This window comes from Equus przewalskii, chromosome 11, assembly GCF_037783145.1.
Source record: "Equus przewalskii isolate Varuska chromosome 11, EquPr2, whole genome shotgun sequence".
In the NCBI taxonomy this organism is placed as follows: Eukaryota; Metazoa; Chordata; class Mammalia; order Perissodactyla; family Equidae; genus Equus; species Equus przewalskii.
In genome coordinates, this window is record NC_091841.1 from 17336310 (window position 1) to 17350390 (window position 14081).

Genomic DNA, 14081 nt, shown 5'->3' on the forward strand with positions numbered 1-14081 from the left:
TTTATACAAATCAGCTATTTTTGTTATAAGAACAGACTTTATGAGTAAGAAATTTATCACATACTCAAACTTTGTTGGAAAATTGGAAAATAGATATGAATAAGCCTAAAATAATTGGCCCAATACTGTACTATGTTTCCTAATTTCTAGGTGTCTCAGCTGGCTAACTGGACCCAGAGTGGAATCTTTCCTTGTCTACAGATATAGCAATATGAAGACAAACTATATTAAAGTAGAGAAATAACTGAAGGGAGTATATATTAGCAAAATTGTGGCATTTAATGTTTAAATGGGTCACTCAACCAAGAAAATGCCTCCTATAAGGGATAAGAAGCAAAGCTGTATGACAAGATATTCGTATATTCCTTCATTAAATATTTATTGGGCTCCTAATATGTGCTATACACTTTGCCTATTACTAGGAAATTTGCAGTGAAATAAATATGACAAAACACCTACTTTCATGGAACTTAAAGTTTACTGAAGAGTGAAAACAAGGGAAGCACATCAGGGAAGGAATATGAAAGAGAACCACTGATGGAAGCTGTTAAGACTTGACTTTTACACGTTCAGACTGATTTTCCCATCAACAGCAGGGAATTAAAGAAAGGGAGTGTAATGTAAAGATGTCAATTCACATCAAAAGATGAATAGCCTTCAACTCATTGGCTTTCCTTTCATTGCACCAAACTTTCCTTATGGCATTTTTCATCTCCACATTTCTAGGTGTGTAGATAAGAGGGTTGAGCATGGGGACAATAATTGTGTAGAAGAGTGTAAACACTTTATCTTCTGGTAAAGTTGTGGCAGGTCTAATATAAACAAAGATGACAGATGCAAAAAACAGGATTACAACTGTGATGTGGGAACTGCAAGTAGAAAGTGCTTTGTGGCGGCTTTCTGCAGAATATGCTTTCACATTATATAAGATCATAAAGTAGGAGGCCATCAAAACCAAGAAGATCACCAGTCCCATCAGACCAGAATTGGCAATGACTAAGAAACCAATTTTGTGTGTATCAGTGCAGGCCAGTTTCAACAAAGGATATATGTCACAGAAATAGTGATCTATTTCATTGTGGCCACAGAAAGGTAAAAAAATAGTAAGCAGAAACAGTCCAAGGGAATGCCGAAGCCCCCCAACACATGATGCTATGAGAATTGAGTTACACCTTTGCCTATTCATGATGATGGCATAGTGAAGGGGTTTGCAGATGGCCACAAAGCGGTCATAGGCCATTCCTGTGATGATGAAGACCTCAATCCCCCCAAAGAAGTGTGTGGTAAAAAGCAGAGTCATGCAATTTTTATAGGAAATGACATTCCTTTCTGTCAGTAAGTTAGTCATAAGTTTGGGTGTCACAGTGGAGGTGTAGAAGAGGTCTGAGACTGCAAGATAATTAAGAAAGAAGTACATGGGCTGGTTAATTAGCTGACTGCATGTGATAGAAATCATGATGATCAAATTCCCCAACCAAATTGCTAGATAACAGAGTAAGAAAAATAAAAAGCAGAGGATTTGTACTTTCTTGTTCTTAGAAAGTCCCAAGAGAATAAATTCAGTAAGATTATTGCTATTTTCCATGGTCTGATGCTCAAGAAAGTTATCTGAAATAACAAAAGTAAAAAAAAAAATCACTCATGAGAAAATGAAGATGTAATATGTAATTAAAGAGGCACTAATGCATTTTTCAAAACCTCAGCCATTTTGAGATCCATTGAATCACTGATTCATTTAAAAAAAGACTTTTGAATATCTAGAGCCAATATCCTTCTAAGAACTGAGGATACAATGGTGAATTAAAGTTCCAACTTTTGTGTAATTTCAATTCTTTTGTGAGAAATCAAGAAGGTATACTCATCAAGAATAAAAAAAGAGGTAATCCGAAGAGTGTTAAGTAGGGTGAACACATTAATGTACCACTGTAGGATATAAAATGGAGGCTACCATAGAACTTACCTGATTAGACAGCTTCTAAGGAGAGCACAAAAGTGGTGGAGGGTGTGTGGATGATTTATACAGTGCTTGGCATATAGTCAATGATAAATAAATATTAACTAAAGAAAAATTTGGGAAGTAAACAATGTTCTATAATCTTTAAGGAATAATATGTCATTAGAAATAAGCTGTCATCCATTAGTCAGGTAGTTCATGATGAAACTGAAGAACAAATTATTTTTCTGAATTGACTTGTAGTCCATTTTGGACTTATAAGAGGAAATAACGTAGAAATTACTGCATGAAACTTTTATATTTCTTAAAAGTTATTTGTAGCTTCTATAGGATAATGGAGCCACAACTCTGCTTTTCCTGTTTATTTCTCTTGCAGGATTATAGTAAAAACAAAATTAGTTTTAAAAAGTCATTCTTGGTTCAACCATTTTTAAACGAATTACAACACATGTTTGGGGGTTGGCTCAGTGGCAGAGTGGTTAAGTTTGTGTGCTCCACTTCAGTGGCCCGGGGTTCAAGGCTTTGGATCCTGGGTGCGGACCTACACACTACTCATCAATCCTTGCTGGAGTCACATCCTACATAAAAATTAGAGGAATACTGGCACAGATGTTAGCTTGGGCCAATATTCCTCATCAAAAACAAACAAAAACACATATGTTTATGCATCATTGATGCCTTCTGCTTTTTATATCAAATTGAATGCATTCTACTCTAAGCAAGTTAAACTTAATGCTAATGAAGAGATAAGTAGTTGAAAAATATTTTTTTAACTTTAGAATTACTTAAGAATGAGTGATGATTCTTTATGAGAAATATATAGCCAAATTTCAAAAATTTTTCTGTTTATGTTTAGTTACATTATATCCAAGAGAAATCAATTTAAGTAAATTGTTAACAATGGCTATCTGATGATGGTTGGACTATAGAGATTTTAATTTCCCAATTTATCTTTTCTTTATTTTCCAAAATTTTTACCATAAATGTATTTACTTTTAGGAAAAAATGAATATTTTATAAACAAAAGTGTATTTTACATCACTAATGATTATGACTTCAATTAATTTGAAAATATCTTTATAAATATGATTGTACATTTATGGTTCAAATGTAGTTTAAAATATTTAAGAAATGTGTTCACTGCAGTCTGGAAGTCCACTTAGATTTTTACATAAAACTAGGACCAGGAATTCACACTGATAACCATTTATCCCTAAGTGATAATTTCATGAGAAACAAAAATGCCTGGATTTTTGTCATGTTTCTTTTATTTGAATGATTGATGAGACATGCGACTTCTGTTCAAATTTGCCAAATAAATAGGAATATTTCAATTCTCTGTGTCAATAATACCAAAGGTTTTGAAATGTCAGACAAATGAATTAGGACTCACAAAATTCCAAATCATAAACTAATTTTGAATACTGTTGTCACAAGACTGTGACTCTGGGTGTGGAGTGAAGAAATTATTTGAAGATCAACATGCATTTATTTTTTAAACTTTTTTCCTTTTTAGCTCGTCATCTACTCTTTCGAAATAACTAAATTTTCAGAACTTACTTGATGACATCATATATGGTAACCAATTATGGTTGCCTAGGTTTGAAATATAATACAGAGAAGTAGATTCCTTTAATTTCAAAATAGTTCCCTCAAACACAATACAATAAAATTGATGCAGCCTGCTTTTCTCTATCATGTTCTCCCTTTGCTTCTTAGAGAATACACCCACACAAGCAGCACAATTCCATAAAATAATCTCTTCATAGTCTCTCAAATAGAAGCAGTTATATTTGCATTCCAAGTAATCATCTGGTAAATGTACTCTATCATTAGACAAAATTCCTAGTTTCTCTCCCATCCTTCTGTTTAATTGTTCTTTCCCTAGGATTTCAGGCTCTCATCCATACAATAAGGGAGTTGGATTAGATAATCTCTGAAGATCTCCCCAGATTCTGATAGTGTGTGACTGCTGATTCTCCATTAGTCTGGGGAAAACACCTGTCTGCTTCCTTCTTGCCTCCCTTACTCCCCTGGATGTACTGAGACTATGGAAAATATAATATCAATGAGTGACAATTTTATTACCATTTCCGTGCCTCAGTTTCCTTCTCTGTAAACTGAGATAATGATAATACCTCCACGCGGGGTGATTTTTTTTTTTTTTTAGTTAAAACAGTTAAATGAGAAATTTCTTAGAACAGCGCTTGGAAATTATTACACATTCAATAATTATTAGCCACCTTCTACAATTACAAAATGTAAGATCAAGGCACTAGGGAAATTGTAAGCATACCAGGTTGAGTTATATCTTGTAGTATCCCTCTCTTCACAATATTGGAAATATCAGAAACTTTGGAGATAGACACTAGTTTGGAACACAGCTCTGAAATTTAAATGTAAGATTCTTCAACTCCTTGAGTATTTTTTCCCTTCATCCATAAAATGAGCATCACAGTGCCTAACTTACACGATTGCTGTGGAAATCAAATTAAACTATACATATGAAGCTCAATGCTGCAAAACATACTAATGCCCCCTGTTTCCTCTTTGGAACCCCCCTACTGTCACAAATTTAGGAGGTACTCAAGATATTCAAGTAGCAGCAGATGCTAGCAATTATGAAGATACATTCTTGAGCTATATAAAATCAGGTGGGGTCCTGGCTTTAAAATTCACCTGGAGCATGATCTTAGGCAAAATACATAACCTCAACTTCTTCATTTATAAAATGAGTAGTCCTATAATTGACTTTGAGTCTGTTGTAAGGACTTGATGAATTAATTTATGTAAAAGCTTAGGACAGAATCGGTATATATTAAGATTAAAGATTTAATAAATATTTTTATCATTGATATTACACACTTTTGTCATATTGGAGAGCATAAGCTTAAATTTAGAATAGTATGTCATCTTGTTATTATTCTTGCACATTTTGAAGACCTTATTAAGAATATATTATATTTCAACATGGATAAATGAAGGTAGGTAGAGAAGACATAGCATAGTTCCCCTGCCATGAACAATCTATTATTTCTCATCTGAAGGCTGGGGTTCTCACACTGGTTAAATGTTCTCTCATTAAACCAAATTTTTACCTTCTGTTCACAGTTGAGCTAACCTTACCCCCACAAACCCGAAGTTAAACTTCTTGCTTGTTCTAACCATTTAATGCTTTTTTTCCCCTTTCCTTTGGATTCATTAACCTTACCCAAATTAGGTGGATGTTTATAAGCCTCTTTGACAATTTTTCTTCATCTCAAAAAAAAGTCTCTGTTAAACTTTGAAAAAAGAAACATACCCTATAGATATTATGCATTGAAGTAGGTGACTGAAAAATTTGCCATACATTTTTGCTTCTGCATAGTCTTAGAATCGTACCGGTATTTTGCCTTTTAATCATTTTTTATTGATTTCCTTCACTGACATTCTGTCCACTGACCTGCTGGGCTGGTACATCTTTCTTTATATTCAACTTTCTCCCATTATGGAATATGGAGGGCTAATGATGTGATTAAATTTTAAAATAGGGGCTGGCCCCGTGGCCGAGTGGTTGGGTTCGCGTGCTCTGCTGCAGGCGGCCCAGTGTTTCGTCGGTTCGAGTCCTGGGTGCGGACGTGGCACTGCTCGTCGGACCACGCTGAGGCGGCATCCCACATGCCACAGCTGGAGGAACCCACAACGAAGAGTACGCAACTATGTACCGGGGGGCTTTGGGGAGAAAAAGGAAAAAATAAAATCTTTAAAAAAAAAAAAAAAAAAAAATTTTAAAATAAAACAAGTAAATCTAGTAATATTTTGATAGCTGCTGTGGGATGTGGCACCAATACCTCAAAGAGCTGACGCACTAATCTAAATTCATTACAGCTTGGTTTGTTACAGTTGGAAAGTAAAGCAGAACTTTTCCAAAAATAGTAAAAATAGCATTTTTTAACGATTATGGCTTTTTTCCATCCAAAGGTTTATTAGAGGGATTAAATACTAAATACAATCAGAATGATTCAAATATTCTTTTAAGGAAAATTACCAGTACATATATGCACTGAATTTAACTTACCAGCTGCTCATTTCACCAGACAGATTTCATGTAAGCTGAGGTTTCCACCTAAGCTAAATTCAGAATTAAAAAAAAAAATTGCTGTACAATAAATAATAAATCTAAATTATATAAAGTCTTATTAGAGAACTCTTGTGAATTCCATCAAAAGAGACACATTTGGGAAATTTAACCAAATTTTAGATTTTTTTCAGCAAACTATTTTTCCATTTCTAAAAAAAGAAAGTAGTGTCTCTCTGATATTTACCTTTGCCTCTGTGGAAAATTTATATATACAAAATTCTTCCTATATATATAAAATTGAATATATATGTTCATTTTGATATCAAGTTGGCATCTAAATTGAATTCTGAGAAAACACACTATGTAAAACAGCTCTCAATATCTCTGAGGGTTTAGAAATTTCCTATTAGTATACTTTGCCAAAGTTTAAACTGTAGCTTAAATTTCTCCCTAGTAAGTAGTTATGCCAAAGTCAATAATTATATTTGCCTATTGCATCAAGATCCAAAGCACCAAGATTAGACATGAGACACGGGAATTATAAGAATATGTTACACAGTGCTCATATGTCAGGACAGGTGGACCACCAGGTGGCTAAAAGAGGCTGAGGGGAGCTGAAATGGGAAATACCAGAGAACTATATAGTCATGATTAAAAATACAAAGCAAACCAAGAATTTAAGATTTAACTTTTCCTAGAAAAGCAAGATTGCTAGAATGCTGGAATTTCTAATTGATGCCTGGAAAACACTCCTTTTCTTTACGACTGTTCTTTCCGGAAGCCCATCTGCTCCCATGGCTTCTCCTGCCAGCTCTTCAGATAGCTTACAAATTTCTCTCTCGCTGGCAAACTCCTTTCCAAAAATATATTATTTGTTCTGATTAAAATCACACAGGCGTATATTTTAGAAAATATAGAAAACTATAACAAAATAAAAGGGTCTCATTAATGTATTCGTTGAAAAGTATTTACTGTCACCTAAATCTAAAAAAAGTCTGAGTTGGATAAAACTCAGTGTAGAGCATGCATATACTGGTGGATAAAACAGACATAGTCTTTGCCCTCAATGAGGATAGACAATAAACAAGAAAACAAAGAAATGTACAACTACAAATAGTATATTCAAAAGAAAAGAGCACAGTGCTGTTAATCTTTTTCTTTTTAATTTATTGAAGTTTTATTAAATAGAAAATCTTTGACTCTTTTATGTCATACAAATATTTGTTACTTGATTGTCTCTTGAATTTGTCTTTAAGTAATCCTACAAGATAATTGTATTTTCTCATCCTTTTTTATACCTAAAAAAATATTGTCTTTATATTTGATCTAAAGTTGGATCATGTGATTGAATTAACATTTTAAAAATTTACTTTGTTGTCGGCCTGACAGTTTGTCTGATCTTTTCATTTATCATGGAAATTGTTTTAAACAGCTGTTGTCTATGAATAGATCTATTTTTATGTTTATTTTTAATTCAGCAATGTTTTAAGGCTAATATCTGCATGCTTAAATTTTTAATTTTTAAGTTTTAGTTCCTATTTCAAGAAAGTTATCTTTAATGGGAATTTCTTTTGATCAATCTGTTTTCAGAATGTAATGATAGGAAGACTTACAATTCTTATAGTATATCAATTTATTTCTCTGAAATATCAACTGTAATGTCCTTTACTGATTTTATCTATTTTTTTATGTTCTTCACCATATCAAGAAATCTTCTCAAGTCTTCACTATTTGATTGTAGCACTTTATATTTTGTTTCTTAATACCTTCAGACTTGATTTTAGTTTTTCTGTTTAGCTTTATTTTCTCCTGTAATTCTTCCTAGTCTAAATATTTCTCTTTTCACATCCATTTCCTTTTTAATATCAATTCTTTCTCCTTAAAACATTTTACTTTAGTTTTTTAGACATCCTCTTGCAACCTATTGAAGATAGCAAAATTTTTTTCTTTCTTGTTCTCACAGGAAATAATTTTAAGAGTTATGTTCTTTCTCTAAGCTTTCTGGTAATATTTCCCTTTTCGTTTTTTCTGCAATATTCTTTCACTATCTTTTATGGGTTTTTTTTTCTATTCTTGGTGAGATAAAATATCTTCAGAACAAGTGTTTGCCAACTGACAGGTTATTTGCATTATCCTCCATTAATTCTGTATCCTCCTGGGTAAAGCTGAAGTCTATCCTTTGATCTACAGCAGTAACAAGTGGATATGCCTAACTCCTTGACCATGTTACTTTATCAACCTGGTTTTGATGATGAAATTTTGGTCCAGATGTTTGTCTGCCTCTGTACTCTTAAGTCCAAGCATGCTTGGTATAGTCTAATTGTTCACATCTTTTTATTCCATGTAATTTAGATTAAAAAAACTCACTCAGGTTCTTTGTTGCATCAAAAGAATCCACAAGATGTGTCTGGAAATGCATTAATAGCTAACATCCAACGTCAATCATAATTGAATGATTACTGTGCCAAGTAGTGTTCTAATTTGTTGCTCATTTCATACTTGCTAATCCTATGGTTAGCTACCATTATTATTCCCCCTTTACAGCTGAGAAGACTGAGATACAAAGTTGAGAAGCTTTCCCTAGGCAATAGATGTGTGTGTGATTGAGGGGGCTCTAAACCCAGACAGCTTGGTTTCAGAGTCCGCATGGTCTACTGGTTCCAGGAGACTCTACTATAGGCTTAAAGCAATAACAGGGTTTTACATCATAGTAAAATATTTTTAAACTCTGTAGTATTTAGGTGTTTCTTACAAGTACCTAATCTTTACCATTTTGCTCTATTTTCCTCAGTATCTACTTCCTTCAATTAACATTTTGCCCTCTACTCTTCCCTGAGTCTACCTTTAATCACTAAATTAAGTTTCATCAATTCTAGCCTCTCTATTCTGAATATAAAGCAATTTGGAAAGCTTTGAATTTCAATCTCCTAACTCTTGGAAGAGAGAATTGAATATCATTTATTCATTTTAAATAACATTTTTTTTTCATTTTTTGTCTATGTTTTTGAAATAGTGGATATTTAGGAGACCTGATTCAGAGACTGCTAAACATAGACTATATTTATATTATCTCAGACCCTATTTTCTAAGTTTCTTGACTATAGCATTAAATTCTCAGTTTCTTCAAGTTTACCTCAATACTCTAACACTACCACTTATTACATTGTTAAAACTCCTTCCGTATTTCCCAATTTAGCATGTGCTCTTTTCTTTTAAGCTAAAATTCCCCTTCCTATATTAGATGGATTATTTATTTATGAAGCGTGAAAGCATATGTAAAATGTTCTATGCTTCATAAATAAATAATGCAGGCAATATAATCAGAATATTATGCTTTTAGCCTAGAAACAGCTTATCTCAGATGTCTCTCTCTTTAAATCAACCATTGGCTGCAATGGTTTAGTGGAGCATGCCCTGAGCTGGGAGTTAGAGACACATTTTTTGGTATCAATTACATGAGAAAGACACTAAAATTCTGTGATATTTTATTCATCTGTAAAATGGGCTAGATTCTAAACATATGAAAACAAAAAACAATAGGCAAAATATCTAGAATTAATAAGAAAGTTGGTAAGGTAGCTTGATCTAAGATATATATAAACAAAATTAATAGCTTGCATCTAATCTAGGAATAAAAGTTAGAAAAGGAGAAAAGAAGTTCTACTTACAATAGTAAGAAACCAATCAGTTATTTGCAAATAAATTTTAATAACAGAATATCTGGATCAATAGGAAGAAAACCATATGAACTTATTTAAAGCCATAAAATCACTGACAGAATTATAAATTAACGTTTAGGTGAGGAGATAATATCATAAAGACAATAATTTCCAGAATTAATATATAAATTAAATTTCTTTAAAAATCGGGATACTTTTCGTTTTTCTTTTTAATAAAATGATCCTAAAGTTTATGTAGAAGAATGTGTTCAAGAAGAAGCAAAAGAAAAAAATGTATCTATTAGTTGGGATTGCTGTTAGTTACATTTATTTGAAAACAATTTAGGAACGTCAACAAGTAATTTTTTTAATATCACAATAAATCTGTAAGAACACAGTCGATATGCACATAGGGTTTATTTACAACCATGACATTGTTAACTGAATCACATAGTTGCTGATGTGGTTGCTTGAATAATTCATCCAGAAGAAAATCCTTCTAGATTCTTGCTCCATCACATTTATCATGAAGTATTTTCTCTTATGGCTGAAAAATGCTACTCTACCTAAAGTCTTATGTTCATGTCTCAGGAAGGAATAAAGAACAGCAAAAGGAAAGAAAAAACATTTATCAGGAAACAAAACTGACCCAGAATTCCAGAGTAAACTCCCAGCTAAGTTTCATTGGTGTCAGCTGTGTAAATAACTAACCTAGTTACAAAAGAGGACTGAAGAATTGCTAGCAAAAGCCATCTCAGAGGTTTGATAGTAATAAAAAAGAAGGAGAAATTTGGGTAGGCTTTTGGCAACATCTGAAATAGTATGCAAATAAGATTTCTGAAGGAGGAATTGCCTTCTCAGATACCAGGTCAATAAGGAACTGATTTTGGAATGGACGCATAATTTTTTGGAAGAGAATTTGGACCCCAGAAAGATTTCTAAATATATGTAAAGAATGTAACATATGATAAATATATGGTTCTATCAATATGCCCCCCATGTTTAAGACTATATTCTCTGTCATTAGGAAATTTTCTCATATATTTATTTAGCAGGTATTCAATCAACAAATATTTATTCACTATTTATTAATGCCATCCATTATTCTAAGAACACAGTGAAATAACCACAGATACCCCTGCTTTAATTTTAATTGAGCTATTCAGTAAATAGAGCAATTACATAATGCATAAATGCATACCTAGGACTTAGACTTAGAGTTTGAATGATATTGCTCAGTTGAGAATAAAAGTCGGGGTCAAGTGCAGCAGAAATGAGACAAGAATGGGGGCTGTTACAATTATTCAGCCAGGAATGATGGGTATGTGAGTTCAAGGGAAAGGTCTGAGTAGGAAGATTAAAAATTTGGACTCATCTGCACATAGAGAGTATTTAAAACCATTAAATTATATGAAATAACCAAGATTGGGGGAAAAAAAAAGATCAAGGCCTGAGCTCCATGACTGTCCAATATAGAGAGGTGAGTAAGAAAAGCAAGAGCCAGAAAAAAACCTGAGATATAATTTTTAGACATGAAAGGAAAACCAGCAGAGTATGGTGGCCCCAAATCCAAGTCAAAATGTCATGAAGTAAAAAGACCAATCAACTCTGTGAAATCCTGGAGATATTGATAGGGGAGTGATTGACAACCTTGATATAAGCAGCTTCAGTGAAGTAGTTGAGGTGAAAATATGATTTGAGAGCTTACAATAAACCTGGGGAGAGGGAATCAGATACAGAGAGCATAGGAAGAAGAGAAATCAGAACTGGGGAAATTGGGAAGGGAAAGCAGGGACAAAAGAGGTTTCTGTTTGGCTTTATTATAGATTAGAGAATTAACAGTTTAGTATGTTAAAGGATAAATTTTAAAAGAAGATATAATTGTGATTTTCATCCAGATAATGAATGAACATGTCAAAGATTTTATCTAACTTGGTATTTAATGCAGAAACAAATAAAGATATTACCGTTGGTTCAGTCAAGAACAAAGTGCACCACACGTTTATAGTCTGCTAAATCAATCTATAAGTGAATGCAAAAGTAGCAAAATATCCACAAGGCTACGATCAATTGTATTTCACTGTACACAATTTGTATTTCTATTTGCAGGCATTATTTGTGTTGCTATCATTTCCTATGAGTCGACTTCTCTAGCTATAGAGTCGTAAAATATCCTAGTCAAAGACAATAAAATGTGGATAACCTGAATGGCAGAACTAGTAAGGTCACTCACTGCATTGCAAAGAATCTCGTCATGTTTCCCTGCAGCGGTATGCTGATACTGCTGATCCAACTGGAGAGAGAAAAATTGCTGATGTGGAGAAAGACCTGAGAATTAGTCATTAATTACTTAAGTGATGATGAAATGATGCTCTTGAGAAGGTGAGAAGGGAGGAGATCCAGTGCAAGAGTGAAGGAGGCAAATGAGGAATTCCCTGCTTAGTGGTTGGTGTTACCGATGTCTTTTGCTCCATATTCTCCAATAATCCCTGTTCAAAACTTTTATTCCAAAAATAAAAATAAAAGAGAAACGTTTGTATTAATTTTTGAAGTTTTACTTTTCAATAATGCAAGTCTGGCTGGCTGGAAGATAGAGCTTATGAAACAGAGGCAGACTTTAAGGCCTTGCTGGCCTTCTTACCAGAAATCCTGCTAATTGTACACCAGAAAGTGATCTTTCACGTTTGTGCTGTGATGCTGTTCTCTGACACGTGCACTGTTCAAGCCCTCTCAGGAGCTTTGGAATAACCGTCGAGAACTAGAGAAAGAACAACCAGGAAATTATATTAGGATATTTTTCAAGACTGTGTAGCAGGTGATATTTGAAGTTTTATTTCTGGTCATTTTAAACTGAGTCACAGCATTATGCAATTTTTCTACTTATATTCTTCACCCATTTTGGGAACCCTCAGCAACAATAACTCATTTTAGTTAGTATGCCTTCTATACTAACCTGAAAACAGTTTCTTATGCAAGTGTGTCATGTCATTGCAGTTTCTAAATACCTTTGAGATCCTCCTCTGTCCTAATGAATTATCCAGTGGCTTGATTTTGCTCCTAGCCATTTCTGACATTGAGCAAATTTCCTCCAATTCCTACTGAAAAAACTGCCTTTAGCTTTTATTTATAAAAAAAGATTGGCACCTGAGCTAACAACTGTTGACAATCTTCTCTTTTTTTTTTCTGTTTTTTCTCCACAAATCCCCCCAGTCCATAGTTGCATATTTTAGTTGTGGGTCCTTCTAGTTGTGGCATGTGGACTGCAGCCTCAGCATGGCCTGAGGAGTAGTGCCATGTCCGTACCCAGGATTCGAACCGGGGAAACCCTGGGTCACCTAAGCGGAGCATGTTAACTTAACCACTTGGCCATGGGGCTGGCCCCCCTGCCTTTAACTTTTAGAATGAAAAAAAACTTACCCATTGAGTTTAAACGATATTCTCCACTTACCCACTATGAGAATAATTTGATTTCACCAGTAAGAGGAGCATGACTGTAATGTAAGCATTCCTTAACCTTTTTCCATCCTCATACCCGCACTGCTCCAGAGGAAAGTCATCATCAGCATGAGTACTTTTCTGAGGCATAACAGGGGATTGGGCCATAAAAACAGCTCATGCTTATTGAGCACTTGCTGTGTGACAAGCAGTGTTTTAGCCCTTCACACATAATCTTCACTAGACTCTGAGTGTGTATTACTATTGCTTCCATTTATAGATGCTTTCTTGGGCATACGTCCTCAGAGTAAGTAATTCTGGGTCTGGAACTCATGCACATAACTGATACACTGTAAGGTGCTAAAATTAGCCAGAGAGAAGGGGTTGATTTATATATGCAGAGAGTTGGGAAAGAAAGTAAGTTAGAACAAAAGAAAAACATGCTAATGTGGGTCTTGGGAAAGAGTACTGGTGTTGGGCACGTGAGAAACTCCAGAACGCCACTGGGTACAAAATTATCAGAGTAGAAGGTGAAATTTTTGAGAAATATTGTTGCGGAAAGTAAATTAGATCTTTTAGAATATTCTCTAAGTGATGCAAGTGAAAAGTAGGAATCATTTTTTTATCACTGTTTGGTGGCTGGAATTGGTTCACTGAATAGACTCATACACGAGAATGAGCTGTATGGGCTCACAGTGTTGACTTGTACTGCACACTGCCTTTGATGGTCTGCTGCTAAATATCTAAATTAGTTACACAGCCAAAGGATCGACAGGGCAAGGAAATATAAATCAGAAAACTAGGAAAGAAAGCACATCAGAGAGGAGGCCTGGGTAAATCAAGGAAATCGTATACTTTTGCACATATTTGTGCCTATGCCTGTTGCTAGATACAAGAAACATAAGCATGCATCATATATTTTAAACATTTCAAGGTAGGAAAGTTATGTATTCAACCAGCTCTGTAGCGAAAG

General features: G+C 34.1%; 1 protein-coding gene across 1 annotated transcript; it reads right to left on the reverse strand.

The window, feature by feature from the left end:
- Positions 1 to 634: 634 nt before the first annotated feature.
- On the reverse strand, positions 635 to 1585 carry LOC103563593 (olfactory receptor 4P4-like). The gene has a single exon (XM_008539034.2). The coding sequence runs from the start codon at positions 1583 to 1585 to the stop codon at positions 635 to 637; it is 951 nt and encodes a 316-aa protein (XP_008537256.2).
- Between the last annotated feature and the right edge of the window lie 12496 nt (positions 1586 to 14081).